This window comes from Streptopelia decaocto, assembly GCF_964273445.1.
Source record: "Streptopelia decaocto genome assembly, chromosome: 1".
Taxonomy (NCBI): domain Eukaryota; kingdom Metazoa; phylum Chordata; class Aves; order Columbiformes; family Columbidae; genus Streptopelia; species Streptopelia decaocto.
Genome location: NC_138663.1, coordinates 118,702,886 through 118,726,526, shown reverse-complemented (window position 1 = coordinate 118,726,526; position 23,641 = coordinate 118,702,886). Strand labels below are relative to the sequence as shown.

At 44.2% G+C, this 23,641-nt stretch overlaps 1 protein-coding gene across 1 annotated transcript; it reads left to right on the top strand.

The window, feature by feature from the left end:
- Positions 1 to 21,170: 21,170 nt before the first annotated feature.
- B3GALT5 (beta-1,3-galactosyltransferase 5) lies at positions 21,171 to 22,652 on the top strand (the record flags this gene model as incomplete). The annotated part of the gene is made up of 2 exons (XM_082076370.1): positions 21,171 to 21,263; positions 21,708 to 22,652. The coding sequence occupies 2 exons, from the start codon at positions 21,171 to 21,173 to the stop codon at positions 22,650 to 22,652; spliced, it is 1,038 nt and encodes a 345-aa protein (XP_081932496.1).
- Between the last annotated feature and the right edge of the window lie 989 nt (positions 22,653 to 23,641).

Here is a 23,641-nt window from a genome sequence, read left to right as displayed (position 1 = left end):
GGACATGGCTTAGTGACAGAGTTAGGTTATGGTTGGACTCGATGATCTTGAGGGTCTCTTCCAACCAAAATTATTCTATGATTCTAGCTGCCCCACCACAGCTCTTCCATTCTTGAGCTGGCTCTGGAAAGGCAGCTGGTGGCAATCCTAGTGCTGGCTCTTTCTTGAGCCCAGGGACTAGAAGGGGAAAGCATGAGTTTGTCAGACTTAATCACACTGAGACTTTAAATTAATAGTGGCAGAGGGGCTCTGTGTCCACAGTGGATGCAGGTAAGTGCCCTCACCAGGCAGAGTTGAGCTTTGTGGAGCTGAGGGCTGAACCAATCAGACAATGTTCATTTGCCCAGTAAAATGCTATGTGATATGTTTTGCAGTGGTTAGCACAAGGACTGCCTCCAGATAGAAAGATTTTTTTTTTTCATTTCTTAATTACAATTCCATTTTCTGAATCCCAGAAAGCAAGGAGTTGATTTGATGGGCAAGAGGCAACAAGGACAGGTACATTTGTTGCTCATCTATGTTTTACTGTGCTGTATTAAAGATTAGTAAGCTTTAAACTTGTGGGCAGCCTGTTTTCCTGGCCTGACTCATGCATGAGAGGAGCTTGTGGGGGTGCTGACATCCCCATGTCTGGGTGCCCACAACACTTTTTTTTCTCTTGGAAAAAGGAGGTTTGAGAGTGGGAATATAAACTAAAGACGAGATAAAATGCTAATAAGCAAAGTGCATTGAAAATATCTGCTAAAAAAAAATAAATCCTTTTTTGATTAAAAAATTGCCTTTCGTAAAAAGTCACCTGGCAAGTGAGCAATGAGAAATAAATAAATAAATACTCAGCTGGACACTGTGTACATTCACACAATGTCCTGGTCTTCAAGCTGATCTTTTGTGGGGCAGAGTGGAAGAGAGCTGAAGCTAAACATGCACATTCTGACAAATCCTGGCTGTGGAGAGACCTCAGCTCCATGGTTGCCATTGAGGCGCAGAGGGTGAGCAGCAGGGCTTTTTGGCTTGACCTTTGAGCAGGGTCTTCTCCCTGTCCCACTGGCTATTTAGTGACTCTTAAATAGACTTGGGGCACCCCTTATCAAAGGTGAGTGCTGCAAGTGCCAGGATAGCCTACAAATATAAGGGAAATCCCCATCCCCAACCAGGTGTGCCTTCAGTGAAAAGAATATTTTGGCAGTGAGTGAAGAACAGATCCAGGGCGCTCGTTGGCATGGGGGGCTGCAGCACTGCAACACCCGGTGATCTTGGAGGAGCTGCCTCCCACATTTGGGAGCCAGGAGTGACTCCTCCTGCTCCACAAGCTGGGTCCTCATCCATGAGTTCCCTTCCTCACGTGCCAGACAAGCTGTCCATATAGGAGACACAAAATGTGAATTATCTAATTCACCCAGGACATCATGTGGAAGACGGACATCTAGCTAACAGTACTCACAGTCATCCACTTGAAAAAAAAAACCACCCAAAAACACAACAAGGAAAAAAGCCTGTACGTTTTTAAAAGAATAAATATTTAAAAGGCACTGATAAATATTTGTAGAGCTGATGGGTTTTCTCAATTTACTAAATCACAGCAAATAATACTCTTAGGTAACAGAAAATAGTGTAGCAGAGCAGGGTTGCAGGCGGTTCGATAAAGGTCTATACCAATAAACAAGGTTTCCCTGAAAAACAAAATGGTAAAATAGTTATAATTTTATTTCATTTCAGATGCTGACATTGAAGTGCATTATAGACCAGTTCCAGGTTTTTGAAGAAATAAGTGGTCATCAAATGGTCTTTTTTTCTTTTGTAAAAAACATGTTTCACTTCTTGGAATTCATCTTGAAACCAAGTGGAAATGTTTCAAAGAGGAATGATGTAAAAATTGTTTCATTTCTGTTGAGCTTTTAGGAGATTTTTTTTTGAATTTTCATTTTCTTTCAATGTAATATTGCATCAGATTTCCCTTGAGTCCCATTTTATATCAACACCATGCCTGACAGCACATTAGCTTGTGTTCAGCTGGATCTGGAGCCTTCTGCTCCAGGAAAAAAGGGTGTAGGAGCCATTCATGCTGGTGCCATAGTGCCCCAAATTCTTGTTTAAAAATCCTGGATATGAGCTAGCACCACAGCCTGTATCAACTATGATAGACTTAAAATGGTGAAGCTCTGTTGCCTTCAACAGAAGAGGAGAGGAGAGGAGAGGAGAGGAGAGGAGAGGAGAGGAGAGGAGAGGAGAGGAGAGGAGAGGAGAGGAGAGGAGAGGAGAGGAGAGGAGAGGAGAGGAGAGGAGAGGAGAGGAGAGGAGAGGAGAGGAGAGGAGAGGAGAGGAGAGGAGAGGAGAGGAGAGAAAGAAGAGAAGAGAAGAGGAGAGAAGAGAAGAGAAGAGAAGAGAAGAGAAGAGAAGAGAAGAGAAGAGAAGAGAAGAGAAGAGAAGAGAAGAGAAGAGAAGAGAAGAGAAGAGAAGAGAAGAGAAGAGAAGAGAAGAGAAGAGAGAGAGAAGAGAAGAGAAGAGAAGAGAAGAGAAGAGAAGAGAAGAGAAGAGAAGAGAAGAGAAGAGAAGAGAAGAGAAGAGGAGAAGAGAAGAGAAGAGAAGAGAAGAGAAGAGAAGAGAAGAGAAGAGAAGAGAAGAGAAGAGAAGAGAAGAGAAGAGAAGAGAAGAGAAGAGAAGAGAAGAGAAGAGAAGAGAAGAGAAGAGAAGAGAAGAGAAGAGAAGAGAAGAGAAGAGAAGAGAAGAGAAGAGAAGAGAAGAGAAGAGAAGAGAAGAGAAGAGAAGAGAAGAGAAGAGAAGAGAAGAGAAGAGAAGAGAAGAGAAGAGAAGAAGGGAGACCTCATGGTGGCTACAGCTTCCTCACAAGGGGAGGAGGAGGGGCAGGCGCTGAGCTCTTCTCTCTGGTGACCAGTGACAGAACCTGAGGGAATGTCAGGAAGATGTGCTGGGGAGGTTTAGGTTGGACATTAGGAAAAGGTTCTTCCCCCAGAGGGTGGTGGAGCACTGGAACAGGCTCCCCAGGGAGGTGTCACGGCCCCAAGCCTGGCAGTGTTCAAGAAGAGTCTGGACAACACCCTCAGACACATGTTGTGAACTGTGGGGTTGTCCTGTGCAGGGACAGGAGTTGGACTTGATGATCCCTGTGGGACCCTTCCAACTCAGGACATTCTATGATTCTATGAAAAAGAGGAGAAAATAGTATTTCATTTTTTAAATTTGGAAGGTTTAGTGTACCTGGTTTTCACCCAAATAACCTGAAACTTTCCTGTTCCTTTTCCCTTTTTTGAGCCAGATCAAAAATACGCTATTTGGATACCTTCCTCTTGGCTTTTGCTCTCTCACTAGCCCAGAACAGGAACATGCTGACAATAAATTAAAAAAAAACCAAAACACATTAAACTCAGCAGCTCAGAAGGATCCATTTGTCAGAGCCATAACTGACTGAACAGTTTTCTGGCACTGCAATCAAGCTCCATCAAAACCTTCATCTCAGGCTGTGCACCAGATAAGGGCTCTCAGATCAGTCAGCACTGAGAAAACATTTACGAGCAGATAAAGCTGGAAGGGAAGGAGTGGGAGTTTTATTAAACCTGGTTTTCAATCATTATTTTCTGCAGATAGCATCCTTGTTTGGGTGGCGCCGTTCCATGCAAGGAGATGTGAGCTCTTCCGCAGCTCACCCCATCCCTAGCACATCTCTCCATCCAACAAGTGGTCCCAGGCACCAGCTGCCCCATGATTAGCCTACAACCAGTATCCCACTGGCTGGGCTCCATCCCCCTCACCTGCGCAGCTTCATGGTGACCCCTGCCAGTCTCCTGGGCTTTGCTTGACTGCCTCACTGCTGACAGGCAGAAGACAACATGGTGCTAGGGTGGGAGAAGGAGAAAGATTGACATGATGTATCAAGTCTGTGTGCACACCTTTCTGCGAAGCTCCGCATTTTCCTGCAGGGTGGATGTGCCCCACAACCTGTTGTTTGGATCTTCATGCAGGAGGGGAATAATGAGCTTCTCAAGATGGTACCACTGAGGATGGGGCCAGAAGGCATGTGGTGGGCATGCAGAAGGTCAGGTGGCCGAGCCATAAGCTCTGGTGCAGGACAAAAGCAAACCTTTAGTGTCTGCCCCATCTGTTCCCTGTCCCCAGGTCAGGTCACCGGGTTGGGGACAGAAAACACTTTCTGTTTGGAAATGAGGGTGCATGAGTTGGGCACACAATTCATGGCTTTGCAGCTGACGTGGCCCAGAGTGCTGTGCCCAATTGTGAGTGTTTTCTTTTTTTTTATTTTCTTTTTTTCAAAATGAGGACAAGGCAACAAGATGCAAACAATGAAAAGCCTCCGCCTGCTTTCATTTAATTGTGCAGTGGGCAGGGGGCTGAAAAATCCTGTTTTCCTTATTGCTGCAGGCCAAAGCCCTGGAGCATGTGATTTGATTATCATCATTTGTCATAAGAGAGTGCTCAGTGCCCGCTGTGAGAGAGATTTCTGGGGCCCCCAGCGGGTCACTGGTTACTGGGGCAGACGTGGTGACCTCGGGTTGTGTCCAGCCCCTGGCCCTCCAGCTCCTTCCCACCAACATGTGCTGAAGGCTCCTTCCCAGAGAGACCAGAAATGCTGCAGGGAACAAGGCGTGCCTGTGCTGCACCTTACCAATGGCTCCGGCATTTCATAACCTACACAATTTATTTAAATAAGACACATGTCTTAGTTGATGGCTAAATGCCTTGAAGTCCAGCCTCCAGATGCAGTACCAGGAGGGATGTGGGAAGGTCCGGTGGTATTTGAGGGCACCAGTGATACGCTTTTGTCCAGGGTACTCTGTTGGACCCTGGTCTCATGCTTGAGGGGGGACATGGAAGTGATGGCAGCAGTTAACAGGACCCAGACCTGGAAAACAGCCTGGCACATGGGGATGTAGTCAACTCAGATCACTCAGCCTAGCAAGGGGGGACTGAGGGGTGGGCTGGCTGTTCTGTGTAGGTCACCTTCACAGGCCAAACCTTTGATCCCATGCCAGGCCTGAGGCTGGAAGGGATGCGGATGACTGGTGGCCGAAACCTGCAGCACCGTGGTGGCAGCGCTGGGTCTGTCCTCAGACGGTGGGAAGGACTGAGCCACATGGAGCTGGAGTTCACCTCATGCTTGCTGCAGTGAGATGGCTTCAGTGTCTTCAGGAAGAAACCTGGGAAAGCTGGAAAGAGCCCAGTAGAAAAATCCAGTACTGTGGTAATGGAGGTTATGGCTCATGAGTCCTCGTGGCAGCAGCAAGGAAACTCCCAGTGCCCAAAGCCCCCACATCACAGTCAGCATCAGGTAGCCTCAGGCACTGCACCAATGCAAAAGGTGTGAAGTCCTTGTCTTCACCTGCTCACAATTTCAGATGACTGTGGGGAAATTTTGGGGAAACTTATTCAGAAGAACCTCAAAAGGTATCTCAATGGCAGTCTGTGTCTGCCGACAGAGGAACAAGGCAACTCTCCTGGGCAGGATGCAATCCCCAGTCAACAAAAGTATAGCAAGAAATTAGGCAAAACACCCCTACAGTGTGGATGGTTAGCTATTCAGGCAACTTATCAGTAGAAGCAACAGATTTTCATGTTGCTCACAGGCCCCAAGTCAAGCTGGGGTTCCTTTCTGAATGGTGGTGCCCACTGGCACATACTGGCCAGGAGACAGATGACAGCCAGCATGAACAGCCTTCTAGCTTGGCCAGCTGGGGGTCTGTGCTCCCCAAATGAAACAAGCAGAGGGTGCCTCTAAGCCACGCACGGCTGTGGTTCTTCCTGCAGTGTCAGCCACAACTGGTGCTGTGGGTTCATACCAGCTCTGCCCTCCACCAGGCACAGCTGTCATCCCCCCAGCCCCCAGTGTCTACCCTCTGAGGAAGAAGAAAACCAGGACTCTGCTGCTATGAGTACATTTCTGCTCCCATCCTTAGGAGACGATGCTATAACGTGCAACACCACCTCTTCCCAGCAGATGGATTGCTCCAGGCTCCACTAGTAGTTAGCACTGGAAATAATGATGACCAGGATGACAAAATGCCGAGGATAAATTGGAGGTTTTATACAGGACGAAATGAAAGGTCACAGTCCACAGGTCTCAGGTCTTGCACTGAATTAGTGCTGGTGTAAATGGTTAAGGAATAAATTCACAGCTTCAGTAGGAGGTGGGGACACTCCTGGACTCATTGAAGTTCATCTTCACTGTTTGCAAGCCCTGTGTGTAGCCCCATAGAGAAATAGACTGTAAGAGTTTGGCTTAGCTAGCAAAAACTCGTTAGCAACATACACCAAAAAAAATCAGAACACTTTAATTCATACCTCTGAATAAACTTTTATTCACGTCTTATTAGCATGCTTTCTTACAAATAAAGGGTAGAAGTTGGTATTAGGCATGCATAAACAAAACTAATATTAAGAACACCATATCCTTTGTGACAATCAATTAAAGAAGCTTTTAAAGCCTGATTGGTGTATTTAAGCAGTTCCATTAACTGACTTTTGAATGTCCTTTTACTGATTAGCTTTATTCATGTATGCAAAGTTGGAGTGTGAACGGCTATGGATTTTTCCCTCCACGTGAAATTCTTATGGAAACTTATTTGTCAAAGAGGTTTTTTTGTATGACTGCTTGGTGTGCAGCATTTTCACAGTTGGTTTCTTGTTGGGATGTAGTGTGTTACGACTTAGGTTTGCCAACCAGGTGCAATACCCAGTGAATAAGAATATGAAGCAACTGAATGATTATAGCACCTAGAGCTACGTTAACTGTGTGCATGTGTTTTTTGAATGGGAGCATTGCTTTCCATAAACTTTCTTTAAAACGCACCTAATATTTTTTGTTTTCAGTGGTGCGCAATAGGCTGGTAGTGCTGCTGCTACTGTAGTGCTGAACGCAACCCTGTGAAGGCAGGAAACATTCTTGTCCCTCCCTGACCCCATTCCATCCCTGTCCCAACCCTCTGTACGTGCCACCACATACAACTGCACCCATGAGCAGCTGTACCCGTCATCACCATGCGGGAGTGGAAATGGGACACAAAGACAGGCAAATTCAGCTGTCTTTGCTCTTTGGGCCGTGGTTAGACAAGCATATCCAGATTCAAAAAATGTTAGTAAGTTTACCTACATACATCTTAAAACCCCACCTGGTGATTCATTTAAGCACAATAGAGAAGTGAGTAGGGTAAGGTAAAGTGAGGAGGAAACATAGGACACAGGGTGGGTGCTAGATCCCTATAAGTCAGTGGGGCCTGGTGGGATTCGTCCAAGAGTGCTTAAAGAGCTGGCTGAAGTAATAGTGAGACTGGACAATGCCCTCAGACACATGGTGTGAACTGTGGGGTTGTCCTGTGCAGGGACAGGAGTTGGACTCAATGATCCTTGTGGGTCCCTTCCAACTCAGGACATTCTGTGATTCTATGAGCTAAGCAGGAGAAACCCTTCTGTGCTCCTACGGGTTAAAGTAAGGTGAGACACAAGCCCCAGGAGCATTGACCACTGCATGAGTCAGCTGTGGGAAATAGTACCCAGCACTGGCTACCCACTTATTTTGTTAGCTGCTGATGCTGAGAGGTGTTTAAGCCTTGTTTGCACAAGTTATTGTAGAACTTTACATATTCTGATATAATTAAGTGAGCACTATTCCCACCTTTCCCCTAGTAGGGATGCTGTTGTATAGATAAAGCTTCATGCATAGTGAAGTATCTGGTGTGCCTGGTTTACCAATAGAGCTTGCACCAAAGATACGGTTCTGAGTCAGTAGAATTACTTTCTGGTTTCAGCTGGGATAGAGCTTTCTTCCTAGTATAATAGCTGGTATAGTGTTGTGTTTTGGATTTAGAATGAGAATAATGTCGATAATACTCTGATGTTTTAGTTGTTGCTCAGTAGTCAAGGACTTTTCAGCTTATCACACTATGCCATGCACAGAAGAAGTCGGGAGGGAGCACAGATGGGACAGCTGATCCAAATTGATGAAAGGGACCCTCCAAATCACAGGACAGTACACTCAGCATGTAAATTTGGGGGAATAGGGAAGTGCAGAGACGCTCGGAGTGGTAGTGTTTGTATTCCCAAGTAACCATGTCCCAAGTCCAAGTCCCAAGTCCCAAGTCCAACCATGACATGTGGTGGAGCCCGGCTGTCCTGGAGGTGACTGGACACCTGCCTGCCCATGAGAGGTAGTGAATTCATCCCTTCTTTTGCTTTGTTTGTGCCTACAGCTTTTGCTTTACCTATTAAACTGTCTTTACCTCAACCCCTGAGTATTCTCACTTTTACTCTTTCGAGTCTGTCTCCTATCCCACCGGGGTGCTTAGTTGCTAGCTGGGGTTAAAACACGACAAATTATAATACTGTAAATCTGAGGGTAGAAACCATTTCACTACTATACAAGTAGGTTTTATTGCTGGTGATTTTCCTCAGATATATCTTCACTGCTATTAATGCCTTCATAGCATAAACTGTGCCCATTGGAGGGATGATGCTGTTATTTCAAAAGAAGTCCTCTTCCTGACTGAAATAAATCTATGTAGGTTCACTGTTGAAAAATCTTGAAAACTTCTATATGAAAATTGGATTTAATTTTGCATTGAAATGAATAACCTTGAAACTTCCAGTGCAGTCAGGTAATAAAGCTGTTAAAACATCCTATACCTACACCAAATAAGCAGCCTGGAAATCACTTAGCTTCTTCAGCTGCAAGTGTTTCTCTGCCTTCCCCCACAGCTGTCTTATTAGCACATGCATTCAGAAAAACCCAAGGACAGATCTCTTGTTCACATTTTTCGTAGTGCTACAAAATAAAACACAGCAACCCCAAACCCAAACCAAACAATGGCGTATTTTGATGAGTGCTTGCAATCTGACCTTATCTCTGCCTGCCTTATGCTTGAAAAATCTCACATGTGGAAATATTGTCACTTAGTGAGACCACATCCAACAAGCGTTACTTGTCAGGGGAGATGACAATATAGAGCCACCAACGCATTTGGTACTTCAAGCTGACAGTTTCCTGCTTGAAGGATGAAGGGGCAATGTCAATACCGGTGCTGAGGGAGCTGAGTTTAAAGGTGACTCCAGTTTGGAAGGCAGAAATGCCCCTTGGTTCAAGCTGACTATCCTGCTCCATGAGCCCCACCTCCTTCTCAGCCAGCTGAGCAGCATCCATGCTCTTTTTTTAATTTGATCTAGCCTCTTTTGATGACTAAGGGAACATGAAGATTATAGTTTAAGTATATAATTTTCATTTGATGTGACAGGCTAAAGCTATATGCACTTTGAGAAGGCCTAGATTATTTTAGTTCCATTACAACACTGGTTTAGCCCCTGACTTTCTGAGGCCCAGCTTCATGGAGACATATGTTGACTTAAATTTACTGCTAATGAAGTATAGGCGTATGTTTACATTACTCTGCTTAAATGCTTTGCTGGTGTATGGGTGGACTTAGATGGCAAGTGCAATCTTGAATCAAAGGAATCAGAGATATGGAGAAGCAGATTTTGTGTGCTCTTTTTTTCCCCCAGCACTAAGGCTAGGGATTTCAGAGTTCCTTTTTCTTCTTCTTGTGCCCCTCCCAGACATTGTCCTGTGTAATCTCCTGGCGCAATGTGTGTTTTTCAGCATGTGGTCCTGTCAGAAACTGAACACACTCAGGTCTCCCTGGCTGTAATGACAGCTGGGCAGGCTATGAGCTGCCGAGAAGCAAACTGCTAAAATTCACGTAGCAAGCTGGGAGCAGTGACCTTTCACCAACACAGCTGAAGAGAGTGGAAACAGGGTTTATATGAAATGGCAATGCATTCCTGTTTCAGAACGCTCCTGGTGTGATGTGCCGGGCCTGTGTGGGCAGAGGTGTGAGCCCCAGTCCTCCCTTGATTTCCCATTTTCCATGGGAAAATGTCCCATGTCCAGGTGAAGAACAGGAAATTTACTTGCAGAAGCTTTGCTATGTCCAGTGTCTCTTGGACTTTGTAGGTCAGACTGTGATAAAGGAAGTGTTAGCAGTTTCCCAGAACTAAAGGAAAGGTTTTTTTAGGAACTGAGGACACAAAAGAGATAGTCATGCATGCAGAGGGAGGCAAAGGCATTCTAGGTGGCTTAGCTAATGCTTCCACTTTAGAGGAAACAAAAACTACTTGGGTTTGCTTTTTTACCTTTAAAAAAACAACCAACCAACCAACCAAAAAAACCCCAAAAAAGGAAAATCCTCCAAACCCCCACACTTTTTGGAGCAGTGCTCTCTGCAGCAAATCTGGAAGTGAATCTGGATCTCTCTTCTTGTATTTCCCCCACAAAGTAGAACAAGCAAACAGCATCTTGTATGTCTCCTTTACTACATCTATTCATCTCTAGCCTTGGAGCGGAGGGGGAGGAGAAAGGGAGCTGCCAGCAGCCCATAGTGATTGATCTGTCACTTGTTTTTTATGCTGCAATAGAACAACCTGTTTCGAAAATGACAATGACAAATCAAAGTTAATATTCCTTGATAGAAATTCAAACTCCCCCAATTGTTGGTGGGTATTTTGCTACTAAATGAGCTGCTTTATCCACAACAGTTATTTGGAAGTATTCTTTTCTGCTTGAGCTTGCAGCCCTTAGGAAAAAAATATATTTGCCCAAGCCATTTGCTTCAATAATTGCCATGTGAATCTGTCATTGATTAGCTATCACCAGAAGATAGTTTGTGTATATACAGAGGTAAAAATGCTGCACTCCTCCGCTTGCACCAAGAAGTTTTGAAAGTGGCCCTGGGAAGGGATCAGACACCTTGCCTGGACTTTTACCAGCCCTAAAGCAAAGGGTTGACTATGCCCAAGGCTGAGTGCTGTCCTGAACCTGAGCTGGTACCCAAACCGCAAAGTGTCAGGCTAATGCTGGGATCTGAGGAGAGGGGCGATGAAGTGATGGGGCAGAGAGCAGAGACTGAGGACTGAGCGCTGCCCCATCACTGATGCCACTGCCCAGGGATGAGTGCAGGGAGGCGTTTACCCTTTTCCCCTTTCACCAGATTGCCATTCCTCATCAAGGAAAATCCTGTGACTCTGAGGGTGCCTCAGTGCAGCCTTTTTAGCAGAGGGAGATTTCTCTCCCACTGTGCCAATCAAAGCATCATCGCTCCTAATTGGGAGCACGGAGCTGAACTTTCCCAGCACTGGGAAGGGCTGTCTCTGCTCTGACACGATTTCCAGCTCCATGAGCACTGCTCCCGTGCCTGGGAGGCCATGGTCTCCCCCCTCCCATCCAAAATATGCAAAATAAAACCAGTTGCGGACAGTTCCTAACTTTCCCTTCCCTGCCGATGGAGCTGCAGCGGTGCAGCTGGTCTGTTACCTACCTACGGGAGGGAGGGAGGGATGGAGAGGGAAGGAGGGAGAGAGGGAGGGAGGAGGGAGAGAGGGAAGAGATAGGCAGGGAGCTCAGGTTACCGCTGCCGCATCGCTGCCTCCCCTCTCATCTCGCTCCGGAGACACAGACGATCGTGCACCGCCTCTCTCGGGATGGCGGGGGGCTCGAGGGAGGCTTCACACACCGTAGCCGGCGCCTCCCGGTAGGAAGGGGCAGCCCGCCCGCTTGCCCGCTGCAGCCCCCGCGCAACATGGCCAGAGCCGCCGGAGGATGCGCTGCCGGCGCCTGAGGTGAGGAGGTGCCTCGTCCTTCCCCCAAATCCGGCTGCAGGTACGGCCGTGGGGCAGGGGAATCCGTTCTCCTACGGATGCACCCTTGGACCCGGAACGCCGACTTTGCAAAACTCGCCGACCGCCGTGGGTGTGTTAGGAGAGTAAGGTAAGAGGGGGCGGCAGGTGTGACCCCGCTTCGAAAAGCAGGATCAAAGTCCAGACCTCCCTATCCAGGGAAGCCCCTCACCAGAGCCAGGGGTGTTCATCCCCATGGAGTGTGGGGTTCGGCTGCAGGCTCCAGACCGCAGCGCCCATCCTCTGGTACAACGGGCGGTGAGGAGCATGGTGCTGCTTGGCATGAGGGGTAGACTGATTTGGTGCTAAGAAGGTGGTAATAAGAAACCTCGTTTGCCAGAGGATTTAGCATCTGTTTTAACATGGGGAAACATTCTGGCAGCCTGTGATCCTGTCCCCAGATAAAGATGAGGGTCAGTGAGGACAAACACGGGCCAATGTTTTTCTCGCTGTCCTGCGTGTTTGCTGAGCCCTTGGATAAAATGCTTAAAAAGAAGAAGATCCATGAGGTACAGGTAAGTAATTGAAAAAGCAGCTGTTGGGTCTGATCCTGCAAACATTATTGTGTATAATCAGCACTTCTAAAGCCAAGTAGTTATTTACAAAAGATTTGCCAGCATGAGGGCCCCACGATGGGATTTCTGTTCCTCTACTTTCTGCCTTAGCCCTGCTAATCAAAAGAGGAGCTGGACACTGTCCCTCCCAGTTAGCATTTGGCACAGGGCTGGGACGGTGAAGGGAGCCTGAGTGATCGTCCCTGGGCTGTCTCTGCCCTGGGTGGAAATTATATGATGTCCAGGAACATTATCCTCCACAAGTACCAGATTGCTTCTTTAATAAGCACGTAAATGCAAAAACTTGATTCAACTGTTGTATTGCTAGGGGAAGAATAAAGCCCCAAACACTAAAAAATGACTCTGCCAAGAGGCAGCATGAAACGAAAGGGCACAGAACAACATGAGCACCGGGCTTACCTACTCTGTGCAAGTGCTGCTCCAGATTAAAATAGGGGAATAAAACATCTGAAAGGCAGAATCCTGACAAGTCCTCATCCCTACAGTGATTATTGGCAGAGTTGAGAAGCAGTTTGTTTATGATAGATTTAAGAGTGACATTGGAATGTCTTTATTGGCAATTTTTCTTCTTTTGAACATTTTTTTCCATTCTACATACCTATCTCTTCTTTGTACTGCTCTTATACTTCTTATGTCATGTAGCTTGATGTTGCTTCAGACAGAGAAAAGCAAGACCCTCATCCTGTCTGAAATACCATTTCCAGGTTAAGTTTTTCTTTTCATTAGGTGAAAAATCCAGCATGTAGCACTACTTGTAAATGAGGGTGCAATAAAGAGGGTGCAATTTTGAGCGACACAGACACATACATCTAATTTTTGAAGAATGGTGCTTCTATAGCTCAGAGAACCAGGCTTTTGGAATCCTAGCATTGACAGCAAGAGCTTGAATAATATTTTTTTCTCATTGCTTTATTTGTTTATTAAGAGGGTGTCTGTGAGGTGGATTTTGTTCCTCTTCAGCACAATAAACCACATGGCTTTATACAGGGTAAGGTTGCTCTGATTCATCCCATTGTGGACCATTGCTTATCTTTGGTGAGATCTGGAGTTTGGAATATAGCAAGTAATGTAGTAATTGTAGAGAAATTGCTGATTCATGAGGCAATTCTTTAAAAAGTTAAATACGCTCATTAGCATCAGTGATAAAAGGAAGATGGGGATATTGTAGGAATAGAAGGAGCAGTAGAAAAAGGGAGTTTATCAGCACTAAGTGAAACCCAGAAAGGGATGTTCAGCACACAGGGGTTGAAGGGAAGACAGAGACAAGAAGAGGAGACTTTTAGGAGGAATGTTTGGAAAAAATAACTACAAAGACACGAAAAGGTCCTTCTGGGACAACAAGGACAGAGTACCCCAGAGGCACTGCTCTTTTCTCTGCCTGCAAGAGAAGATGCCTCTTTGCTGGTTGCCTGCGAGCTGTGTTTGGGTCACACATAGGAGTAGATTAAGTCAAAACTGTCCAAATATACACCTAAAAAGGACAAAAAGCAACTGCACCAGGGACTGGACTGTATGGGTTTCCTGTATAGTTTCTCTGCATTGATAGTCTGAACTTTGCAACAGGGTGCCTACCTAACAGCCCATTTTCCAACCTCCACTGCAACATCTTTTTCCTTCCTGGAAAAAAGGATCTGACCTTACTAAATATTGATGCTGACATTTTGGTGGGCTTTTTAGGGCCAGGATTCATCAAAAGCATTTTGCAGACAGCTTGGAAAAGCAAAATAATATTTTCAAATAGAAACAAGCTTGCTTGAGTTGGCTAAAGTCCCTGGAACTACATTTCTTTTTGACTCTTCAGATGCAGCACTTCTTTCCTGTGACATTAGGGGAGCAGCTCCACCTCCTGCCAAACTTTTGGCTGGTTTTGAGAGCAAAACTGCGTTTTGTTGTGCGGCTTTTCCAAACAAATCTCATGAGCAAGTGGTCATGGTTGGGTGAATGAGAAGAAGGTGCATCAAGAGCTAACGGCTCTTGATGATTTTTTACATAAAGAGGAAGATGCAGCCTCTGATTTAGAAGATGCCTGTGCCACAAATGCCTTCCCACTATGAGAATACAGTCACCATGATCTTTACTCTCCTTCAGGCGTCCGCCTCCCGGGTAGTCTCAGAGGCAGAACCCAGAGGCTGTGTGGACCTCTGGTCTGGGCCATCACAACCATTTCAGTAATGGAAGTTTCCACACCGAGGTGACACTTCTCTACCTGAAGTGGAAAGATGGTGTTTTCAAGTGGACGAGACCTGTGAATATTTGTTCTTTTCCTTGTAATAAAAGAGAAGCACCTTTTTAGTGGATGAATGCTGCATGCAAAGGTCCTGTTGTGCCTGTGTGTTGCCTCTGAGAGAGCTGCCGTGTTAAGGTATGTTTATATGCTTATGCTGGTGCTGTGGCTAACCATCAGTAAATTACTCTTTGTAGTACAGAAAATATGATTTTGAGGAGGAAATGGTGGAAATTTTTCTCTGAAGAGATAAAGTTGAGGAGTTACAGTGGGTCAGGAGGCTCTTCTGAAACTCTGTCATAGCATGATGGGAGATCTGGGGCATGGAGGTGAAATTTTCAGGGACTTTTATTCAGTTACTGAATTTTAACCAATTTATGTTTTAAAGTATCTTTTCTTTAGTCATGTTTTTTGTTTGATTGCTGGAAAACAAGTTTCTTTACTTATTATAACTATACCAGTGTTTAGCCTGTATTGATCAGCACTGCTAAAACAATAGAGTTGTATGCATATACCTGTATACATCTGTATTGTATTAAATGCATGGCATTTCATTTGGTTTAATATTAATATAGAATTTAACCTATCACTCTAAAACTTTTTTTTTCTGCTAGAACTATTCAAAACTTGACTTTTTTCTCCTCTTCATATTTTTTTTTTTAAAAAAAAAACCAACAACAAACAAACAAACTATTTTTTTTGTTTTCTTACTAAAATCCAAAATGGTAAAACAACTCCAGCTCAACCTTCTACCAAGAAGATTCAATGTGCTATTCAAGTTACAAAGTTAATCAGCTAAATGGGAATTGGTAACATAACGACAGAGCATAAGCCAGGCAACACATTAAGATTTGCAAAATCGGTAACAATAATGATTGTTTTGTATCTGTTACCTCATTGATTGCTTAGGGTTTGGAGATGGGGACTCCTGCCGTGGGTCTGTGACTGTGAGTGAAAGGCTCACCCACTCCCCAGAGTCATCTCCCCAGCTGTAAAAACATTGTGGCCTTTCTGGAGAGCCTGAGGCTTATTTCAGGCATCAAAAACACCCACCCCTCAGAGCTCCTCTCCCCATGCACACCCCATCATGGCAGACTGGGGGAGCGCTGAGGTGTTTGGAGAGCAGCTGGGAAAGCCAACCTGCCCCTCAACAACAATGAAAAAAGAATGACAAAAACCAACCAACCAAACACAAGTAAAACCAAAGAGACCAGAAAAAAAAAAAAAAAAAAAAGAAAAAAGGGAGAGTTTTTGGCTCTAGCACTAGTGCCTAGCAACTCAGTGTTTAAGTGATAGAGGCTGGCACGTATGAAGCAGAAGAATAGTGTCTTGCTTTGACTCGCTGACAGGCTGACAAGGAGAGACAATGCTGATAGCAGAGGCTGGTGAGATGTAGCAGAGGGAAAAAGATTTTCTGTAGTTTGACAGTAAGGATGTCAGGAAAAGTGATTCCCTTGTCCTGTACCCTTTTCAGGCTTTCACCCTTCTTGCCTGCCAGTCTTGACATTCGGTTTGGGCGAGGACATTGTTAATACATGTTACTGCGAAACCCCCACTCTGAAAAGTAGCATTTTGAAGCACCAGGAAGGAGACATTTAGCCTCATCACCTGTTTGTGTGCAGTTCTTTAGGCTGGAAATGGCACCACCAGCTCGAGAGGCTCCATGGGACACTGTCACTGGGCACACGGGGCAGGAGGAGCCAGCCAGTGCTCCTGGGAGACCAGGCAGAGTGGTCTGTCCCCATGTTCACTGTTTTGGTAGTCCTGCGTGGGACCTGAGCGGGCACTGCTGCTCCTGACAAGGTCTGGTAGGCAACAGGCACCGTCCTGCTCCAGGAGTGGGGGGACAGCTGAAAGCTGCTGGGCCAGAGGAACCTGGTCATCCTTCCCCAACTTCTGCGCTTGGGCTAAGAGGGAAACCTGGCTACCCCCCCATCTCCCCCACTGCTGAACCCACTGTTTCACCAGAGATACCATTTTTTTGAGAGCTCCAAGGTGGCCCCTGCTCCTCTCCAAAGCTTACATTTAGGAAAAATAAATGTTTCATGCTGTACTTGACATTTTCTTATTATCTATGCGTGTTTAATCCCTCTTTGTGTCCTGCTGAGCTTCTGAGAAAGCAATTTAGAGGCTCTATTCTGATGAAAGTTAAAAGTTAGCAGGTATTATTAGTACTTAGGGCACATGCTACTTTAGATTATTAGGAAAGGAAAAAGGGAATATCTCTGCCAGCTTTAAACATGTAGTATTTGAGGTCTTAACTCCTATTTACACACTCAAATCACATTGCTGCTTTGGGGTCTGTCTTGTCCCAGCTGCTGTTTACAAAGTGGGGACTCTTGCAGATGGTCAAAAGCACTTTTGTACTTTTGTCGTTTGTGGGTCAGGTCATTACCCGACTGATATGTGCAACCTCAGTGCGAAGCCAACACTGATTGTCCACTGAACTCCATGGTATGACTGTAGCTTTGCCCCAGAAAAATTAAGAAAACTGCATTTCTTTAAACTGATATTTTGAATCAGTTTCTCAGGGGAACTCTAGACCTACTTACCTCTCCCTCCCTCGGGCCAGATTGCTTTTCCTGAACTATATGGCATATAACCTTGATCTCTTGGTGCCGTTTAGATAATTACACTCATTAACAGACCTAAAGGAGGTGTCAGATTAATTTTGATGGAATAACTAGGCTCCATCATGAAGTTACCATGGCCTTGTTGCTGCACAACACAATGAGTTAGCCAAGGGTCAGGGGTGTGAATAGAGACCCTAGAGTCAGCCTGCTCACCATGGCAGAACGCAGGAGGATGTTCACGCCACTGGTGGAAATAGAGGGTTGCAAAGTAGAGGGCTGCAGTTTGACTGTTTTGGATCACAGACCTTGACTACCTTCTTGTTTTCTTCATGTTTTCATGTCAGGCACGTGTGGGAGGAGCACCAGATGCAGGCTCCAATAGCCCACGTTGCTTGGGTCCCAGGTGTTCGTGCAAACTTTGTTTGGATCCGCGCAGAGCTGTGAATCACCGTGCCGGTCAGTTTAAACAAACTGTTCTCTAGGACACGAAGCAGGTAATGTTTTGTCCATGCACTACATAAATTAAATATTTTGCAGTTGGAACAATAGGAGATGGAAAAAGCTTTGAGATCATTACAAACTGCAATTTCTGACTCAGATCAGAGAGAAAATAAAATATAACATCACACAATAGGATTTGCTATGAAACTGGAAAGATTTCTTTTGATGCAAAAATACTGGATGCTGTTCAAAATGACCCCTGGTAAAGAGATCCATTGCTACTAAGTCTCTGTCGCTTTCTGGATGACCTCCTGTAGACTTGTGCTTCCTTCATATTAACATGTCCAGGAGTATTCTGTGGAGATACATGCACGTATGCTGGAAATCTTGAATCACAGACTGTGTTGTTTGTCAATTGCAGGTAAAGGAGGAAAAATATAGTGAGAGATAATCTAGAAACCACAGGCCTTGTCACACCCAACCTGTGCTCATACCTCTGCTGTAGAGCAAGATACTTTAGGTTGGATGGTGATGGTTTTGCTAAATGCAGTCATAGCCATGTTGTCCTCTTGAAACATAGCAGAAGCCAGTGGATAAACCAGATAAACCCAGATAAATCCAGATAAACCCACATTCTTCATATATACTATTTACTATCCTGTTTCCCTGAAAATAAGACCTTTCCCAAAAATAAACCCTAGCATGATTTTTTTCAGGATTTTTGAGGATGCTTGAAATATAAGTGCTACTCCAAAAATAAGCCCTAGTTACAGTTCATTAAAAAAGTCATTTTAAATAGTGTCCAGGCAGCTATACATGTAAAAAGTAGGCATCTTTTGGAGCAAAAATTAATACCGATGCTGTCTTATTTTCAGCGAAACAAAGTATATACTATATAGTATATACACTATATGCTATTCTCCCAGGCAATGGGGGAGACAGAGCATTTGCTTCACCCAGGAAGCTAAACCTGCTGTTTGCAGGTGGGGTGAGGAATGGGACAGGTGCTCAGCATCCCAGGGGTAAGGAGCCAATATCATTTCCACATATACCAACTAAAGTGGTCCAAGGAACCGGCCTGCCTGTGTTAATATACATTGCTTTTTAACTTTCGAAGTTTTCCCTGTTCACTTGATAATAAGAAGAAAATTTATGATTTTAAAAGAACAGATGGCCTAAGTGAGAGGAAACTGGTCTCTCTGTCACCCTTTCCCTTGGTGTTCTTTCAATAAATGCCAACCTTATAACGTATTGCCAAGTTTAGGTGCTCGGGACACCAAGGCTGTACCTGTGAAAATGCATCTTTCCGTGTTGCATCACGGGCTTCTGCTGGCCTCAGAGGTATCTGGGACAGATCTTCCCTTCATGAGCTCCAAGGGGGAAAGTGTGTTATCTGGTTGGATCCCTCCTATATGCAGCTGGGGATGTGGTGAGAGCTGAGACACCGAACTGGGAATGACCAAGGTGCTACTGGTGCAAACTGGGTCCTTGTAAGCCCTCCTCACTAATCCCCTCTGTGAAAACCTCTGTGGGTAATTGCAAGTGTTTCACTGGAGAAAAAAAGACCACGACTCCCACCAGTTCCAGATAAACCCAAATTTACTTTTGGTGATTAAACCAATGAAAAAAGCTGGTATTTTCCAGCTTTCACACAATCAGAACCAAATGAGACTTTGCTCTGGAAAGTATATGCTTCTTGTCAAAGCCACTGTCTACCCACTGGTGGTAGGCAGGGACCTGCTGGGATATGGTACATGTATATACATGTGATTTGCAAAATTTATAAGATACATTTTATAATTTACATGAATTTATACCTGTATGCATTGCCCTGGCATGTCCATGTGTGTTTATATACCTGTATAATACAGGCTTCTTCATACATGGACTGACAAAAGAAGGAGGTCTGGCTCTGGGTAGGCAGTATGGTAGATACATGCCAGAACATATGTTGAGAGGCTGCTTTCTCAGTCATTCAGAACAGAGACTTTTATTTTATTTTATTTTATTTTATTTTATTTTATTTTATTTTATTTTATTTTATTTTATTTTATTTTATTTTATTTTATTTTATTTTATTTTATTTTATTTTATCTTGTTTTGTTTTGTTTTGTTTTGTTTTGTTTTGTTTTGAAGATATGTTACCAGTGATCAAACCCAGAAAAAAGAACTAAATATGGTCAAGTCACAGTAGTTTGATTCTGTTGAAATCAGGTGAAAAGACTATGTTATATTATGTTTTCTTGTTCTTGAGTATTTCTGAAAAGGTTTTAATAGGTTTTAACAGAAAATTGCTCTCAATTACTTTGCTAGTTCAGTATTTGAAGGGCTTTTATTTGTGCATGTTCTGGAATTCCTGTGATAGAGAAATGTCAGACCCTTGTGACAGCCGACAACAGGAGCACACCCCTTCTGCAGCTCTGTTGCCAAGCTCAGAACACCATCCTTTCCTGAAAACACTAATTTTGGGATATTCATGTGCTTCTTCCCAGGTCACTGGAGAACATGAAAACAGTTGCAGAGTGGATTTTCATATACTATTTTGTGTATGTGTGTGTGTACATATATATATGTATGCATGTGTATATTCTTACACAATTTTACATCTATATTTAATTAAAGCAAAATTTAAGTCAATCTCAAGGCTACTTGTGAGCTATACATACAGGAAAAAAACAGATTTGAGGAATACCCTATTTAAAGATAAAGCAATTTAAATATGAATGCCAGAAGAAATGTGAACTTTTGAAATATTTTCAAAATTCATTTGTGAATCATTGCAAAAATACATTTCACTGTGGGAGGAATTTCAGTAAACCAGGACTCCAGTTCTACTTGTTTCATGCTTTTGAGAATACCAACTGAAGTTAATGGGACTATTCTTATAGGTACGATGAGCTGGATCGGGTTCCAGAAACAACAGGCTAGACTTTAAAATGAACTTAAGCCTGCAACACAAAACCTTTTCATTGCTTGGAAAGGGGAATTTGAGCAAAAGGAAGGCACTGACGTGGTTTTGGGGAGCCTAGGCAGAACATTCCTCATTGGAAGGCAGAGATTAAATTTCCATGAAATCTACAGCTCTGGGGATTGTAGGCTTGTTTTGCTGCATTTTCAGGTGGGAAGCCAGATCCAATTTTTCATTAAAAATGAGGAAAGTGGAAGGGAATGCCCCTCCCCCTGGTAAAAATTCCCCCATCCTAGTGGTCTAAAACAGTAGCTGGTGGGCCCATGGGTTAATGGAGTGAGTAACTAAGTGAAGCATCGTACTCACCAGGTTAATTTATGGAGTCACGTGATTTTTTGGCATTGTGACCTTTTTGGGGTTTACTTTGATAACTTTTCTCTCTCTTAAAATTTTTACTAGATTTGTAACCAGATACACAGCACAGGATACACAGTTACAAGGATAAAGGATGAATATTGTTGTTATTGTTTGGATCTCTTTCACCTAGAAAGCAGAGAGGGGTATGGACAACCCCATTCTCACCTCAGCATGCCCTAGCGAGTCACCTGAACTCTGCAAAAGGTAAAGCATCCAAATAATCTGTCCCTCTATTGTTTTTTCCAAGCAGCTGACCCAAAGTCAAATATGTGACTCATGGCCCCTCCAGCAAAAATATTGGGAGAATTTTCTGGGTCAATGCAAGAGCCCCACAGGACACAAAGGAGATGAAGATGGGGGGAACCTGGCTGGGTCTACCAGTTGGACAGCACTTAATGACTCTTGGACACGGGCACTTGTCAAACAAATGGAGAAAGATGGTATTTAAAAAAAAAACCCAAACCCTATTGTTATTCTCTCTCATCTGCCATGGGCACATATCCACTGCTTCTTCACTCTCTGGCTTGTGAGAGCCCTGGTGGGTCAAAGTCATGGTTTGTAAGATGCTGAAAATGGGGAGGAGGTCAGAAGCATGGGCCAGGGTGACTGGGTATTGGTGGACCTGTTTGTGTGGGTTTCTGAAGATATGCTGGCTTGGGCTGCAGATTCAAGTAAGCATGAACGTGAATTTGATTGACAGCAAAGCATCTTGTGGGAATGATAGCAAGAAAAATGTATGTGGGCAAGTGCCCTGAAATAGCTAGTTTTCAATTAGAGATGACCTGTCTTTAAATCCCTATGCAGGGAATTTGGAATACGGTACTGAAAGGCACTAGATTTTTTTTTTTTTTTTTTAATGTACATTTCCTTTTTGTTTCTTTCAGATGGATTTCAGAAAATCCAGACTGTTTGTTTGCCTTGTAGGGTTCAGCTGTGCTAGCTTCTGGGTCTTTTACAACTATTTGACAGAATTCTGTGTATTCGGTGAAACTAGCCAAGATTACCTATTCCCCATAGAGACTTTTAGAAGAATTGGAGGAAACTTCTCACAGCTCCCGGATATAGACTGCCATAAGAATCCGCCTTTCCTCGTCCTGCTTGTGGCCTCCTCATACCACCACGTCAATGCCAGGATGGTGATCCGGCAAACATGGGGAAAGGAAAGAACAGTTGCCGGCAAGCGCCTGGTGACTTATTTCCTTCTGGGAAGCACTGTGAATCTCAGCCAGCAGGCTGACATTGCTGCTGAAAGCCAAAAGTACAAAGACATTATTCAAAAGAATTTTACAGACACGTATTATAATTTGACTTTGAAGACCATGATGGGAATGGAATGGATTCACAGATTTTGTTACCAGGCCAGCTTTGTGATGAAAACAGACACGGATGTGTTTGTCAATGTTTTCTACCTCACTGAACTTCTTCTAAGGAAAAAGAGGGCCACTAGATTCTTCACAGGCTTTTTAAAACTGCACGAGTACCCCATACGGAGAAGAGGGAGTAAGTGGTTTGTGAGTAGAGAAGAGTATCCGGGAAAGACCTACCCACCATTTTGTTCTGGGACGGGCTATGTTTTATCCACTGATGTTGCTAGTCAGATCTATAATGTCTCAGAGAGTGTTTCGTTCATTAAACTAGAGGATGTGTTCATAGGACTGTGCCTTGCCAAATTAAAAATTCATCTGGAGGAACTTCATTCAGAACAGACGTTTTTTCCAGAAAGGATTAGGTTCTCTGTTTCTCGCTTTAAGAAAATCGTGATGTGCCATGGAGTAGAACCATCTGAGCAGCTGAGCTACTGGAATCACTTAGTGAGAGAAAATCACTGAGGAGTCCTCTAGCACCTTCCCTGCTCCAATTAACAAACTGAAATGCTCCGCATTTACAGGGCTGCTCATGACTCCAGCAAAACTCCCGGTTAACCCTAGACTCATCATGTTAAGGACGTTTTTAATGCTTATTTTAATATCTTAATTTCTGTCCAAGAACATGCAAAGCCCTTTCTCTCCCATTCACTCTCAGTTCTTTGCATCAAGTTACAAGTATTTTTTTTCTGAAAGATGCAGACCCACAAATCTGCACTCTCCATGGACCAGGTCTCCAAATCTTCCTGCTACAGGACTGGGAACATTTCTGCAGTGCCAAACTAAATGTCAAAGTATTTTTGTTCAGAGAAGAAAATTTGCACTTTCTTCTTGGTCTCCCGTGATAGATCACTGCATTTGCACCCATCTGTGCAAGCATTTAAGAAAAGGTGTCTGTAGCTCTCAGGACGCTCCCCTCCTGGTGCAGGGAACTGCAGCCCTGCCAGCTCTATGTGGGCAGAACAGCGTACTGGCACAGATCTCTCCTTCGGTCTACACATTTTTCTTTTTTTCAGAAATGAAAGAATTTGCTCATGCAGTGCTCTTGGGACAACCTTAGGTACTGCAGATCACCTGGTGAATGATGTAAGGCTACTGCATCTATTTCCCTATACATGCCTCCTGCTGAAAATGAGATGTGGTAGAACCAGATCCATGCTCAGTGGAGAGTGTCCTGGTCTTGCTATTAAAAAAGACCCTGGAGACATCTTTTGCATTTGTGTCTCACTTTCGTTGCTTGAAAGCTACTGTAAATGGTTTGCCAAATCTAAACTAGACTCATTTACAGTGAGCTAAACAGCACATCTGAGTTAGACATTTTTACTTGCTGAGGAACTGTGTGTAAGGCAGAGAAGATAGGAGGATTTTTCTCTTTCAAACAAGACCTGATGTGAAAATGTGCCCAAATAATCTTTCAGGCTGAGATACTCATTTCTTGTTTCATTACCAAGAAG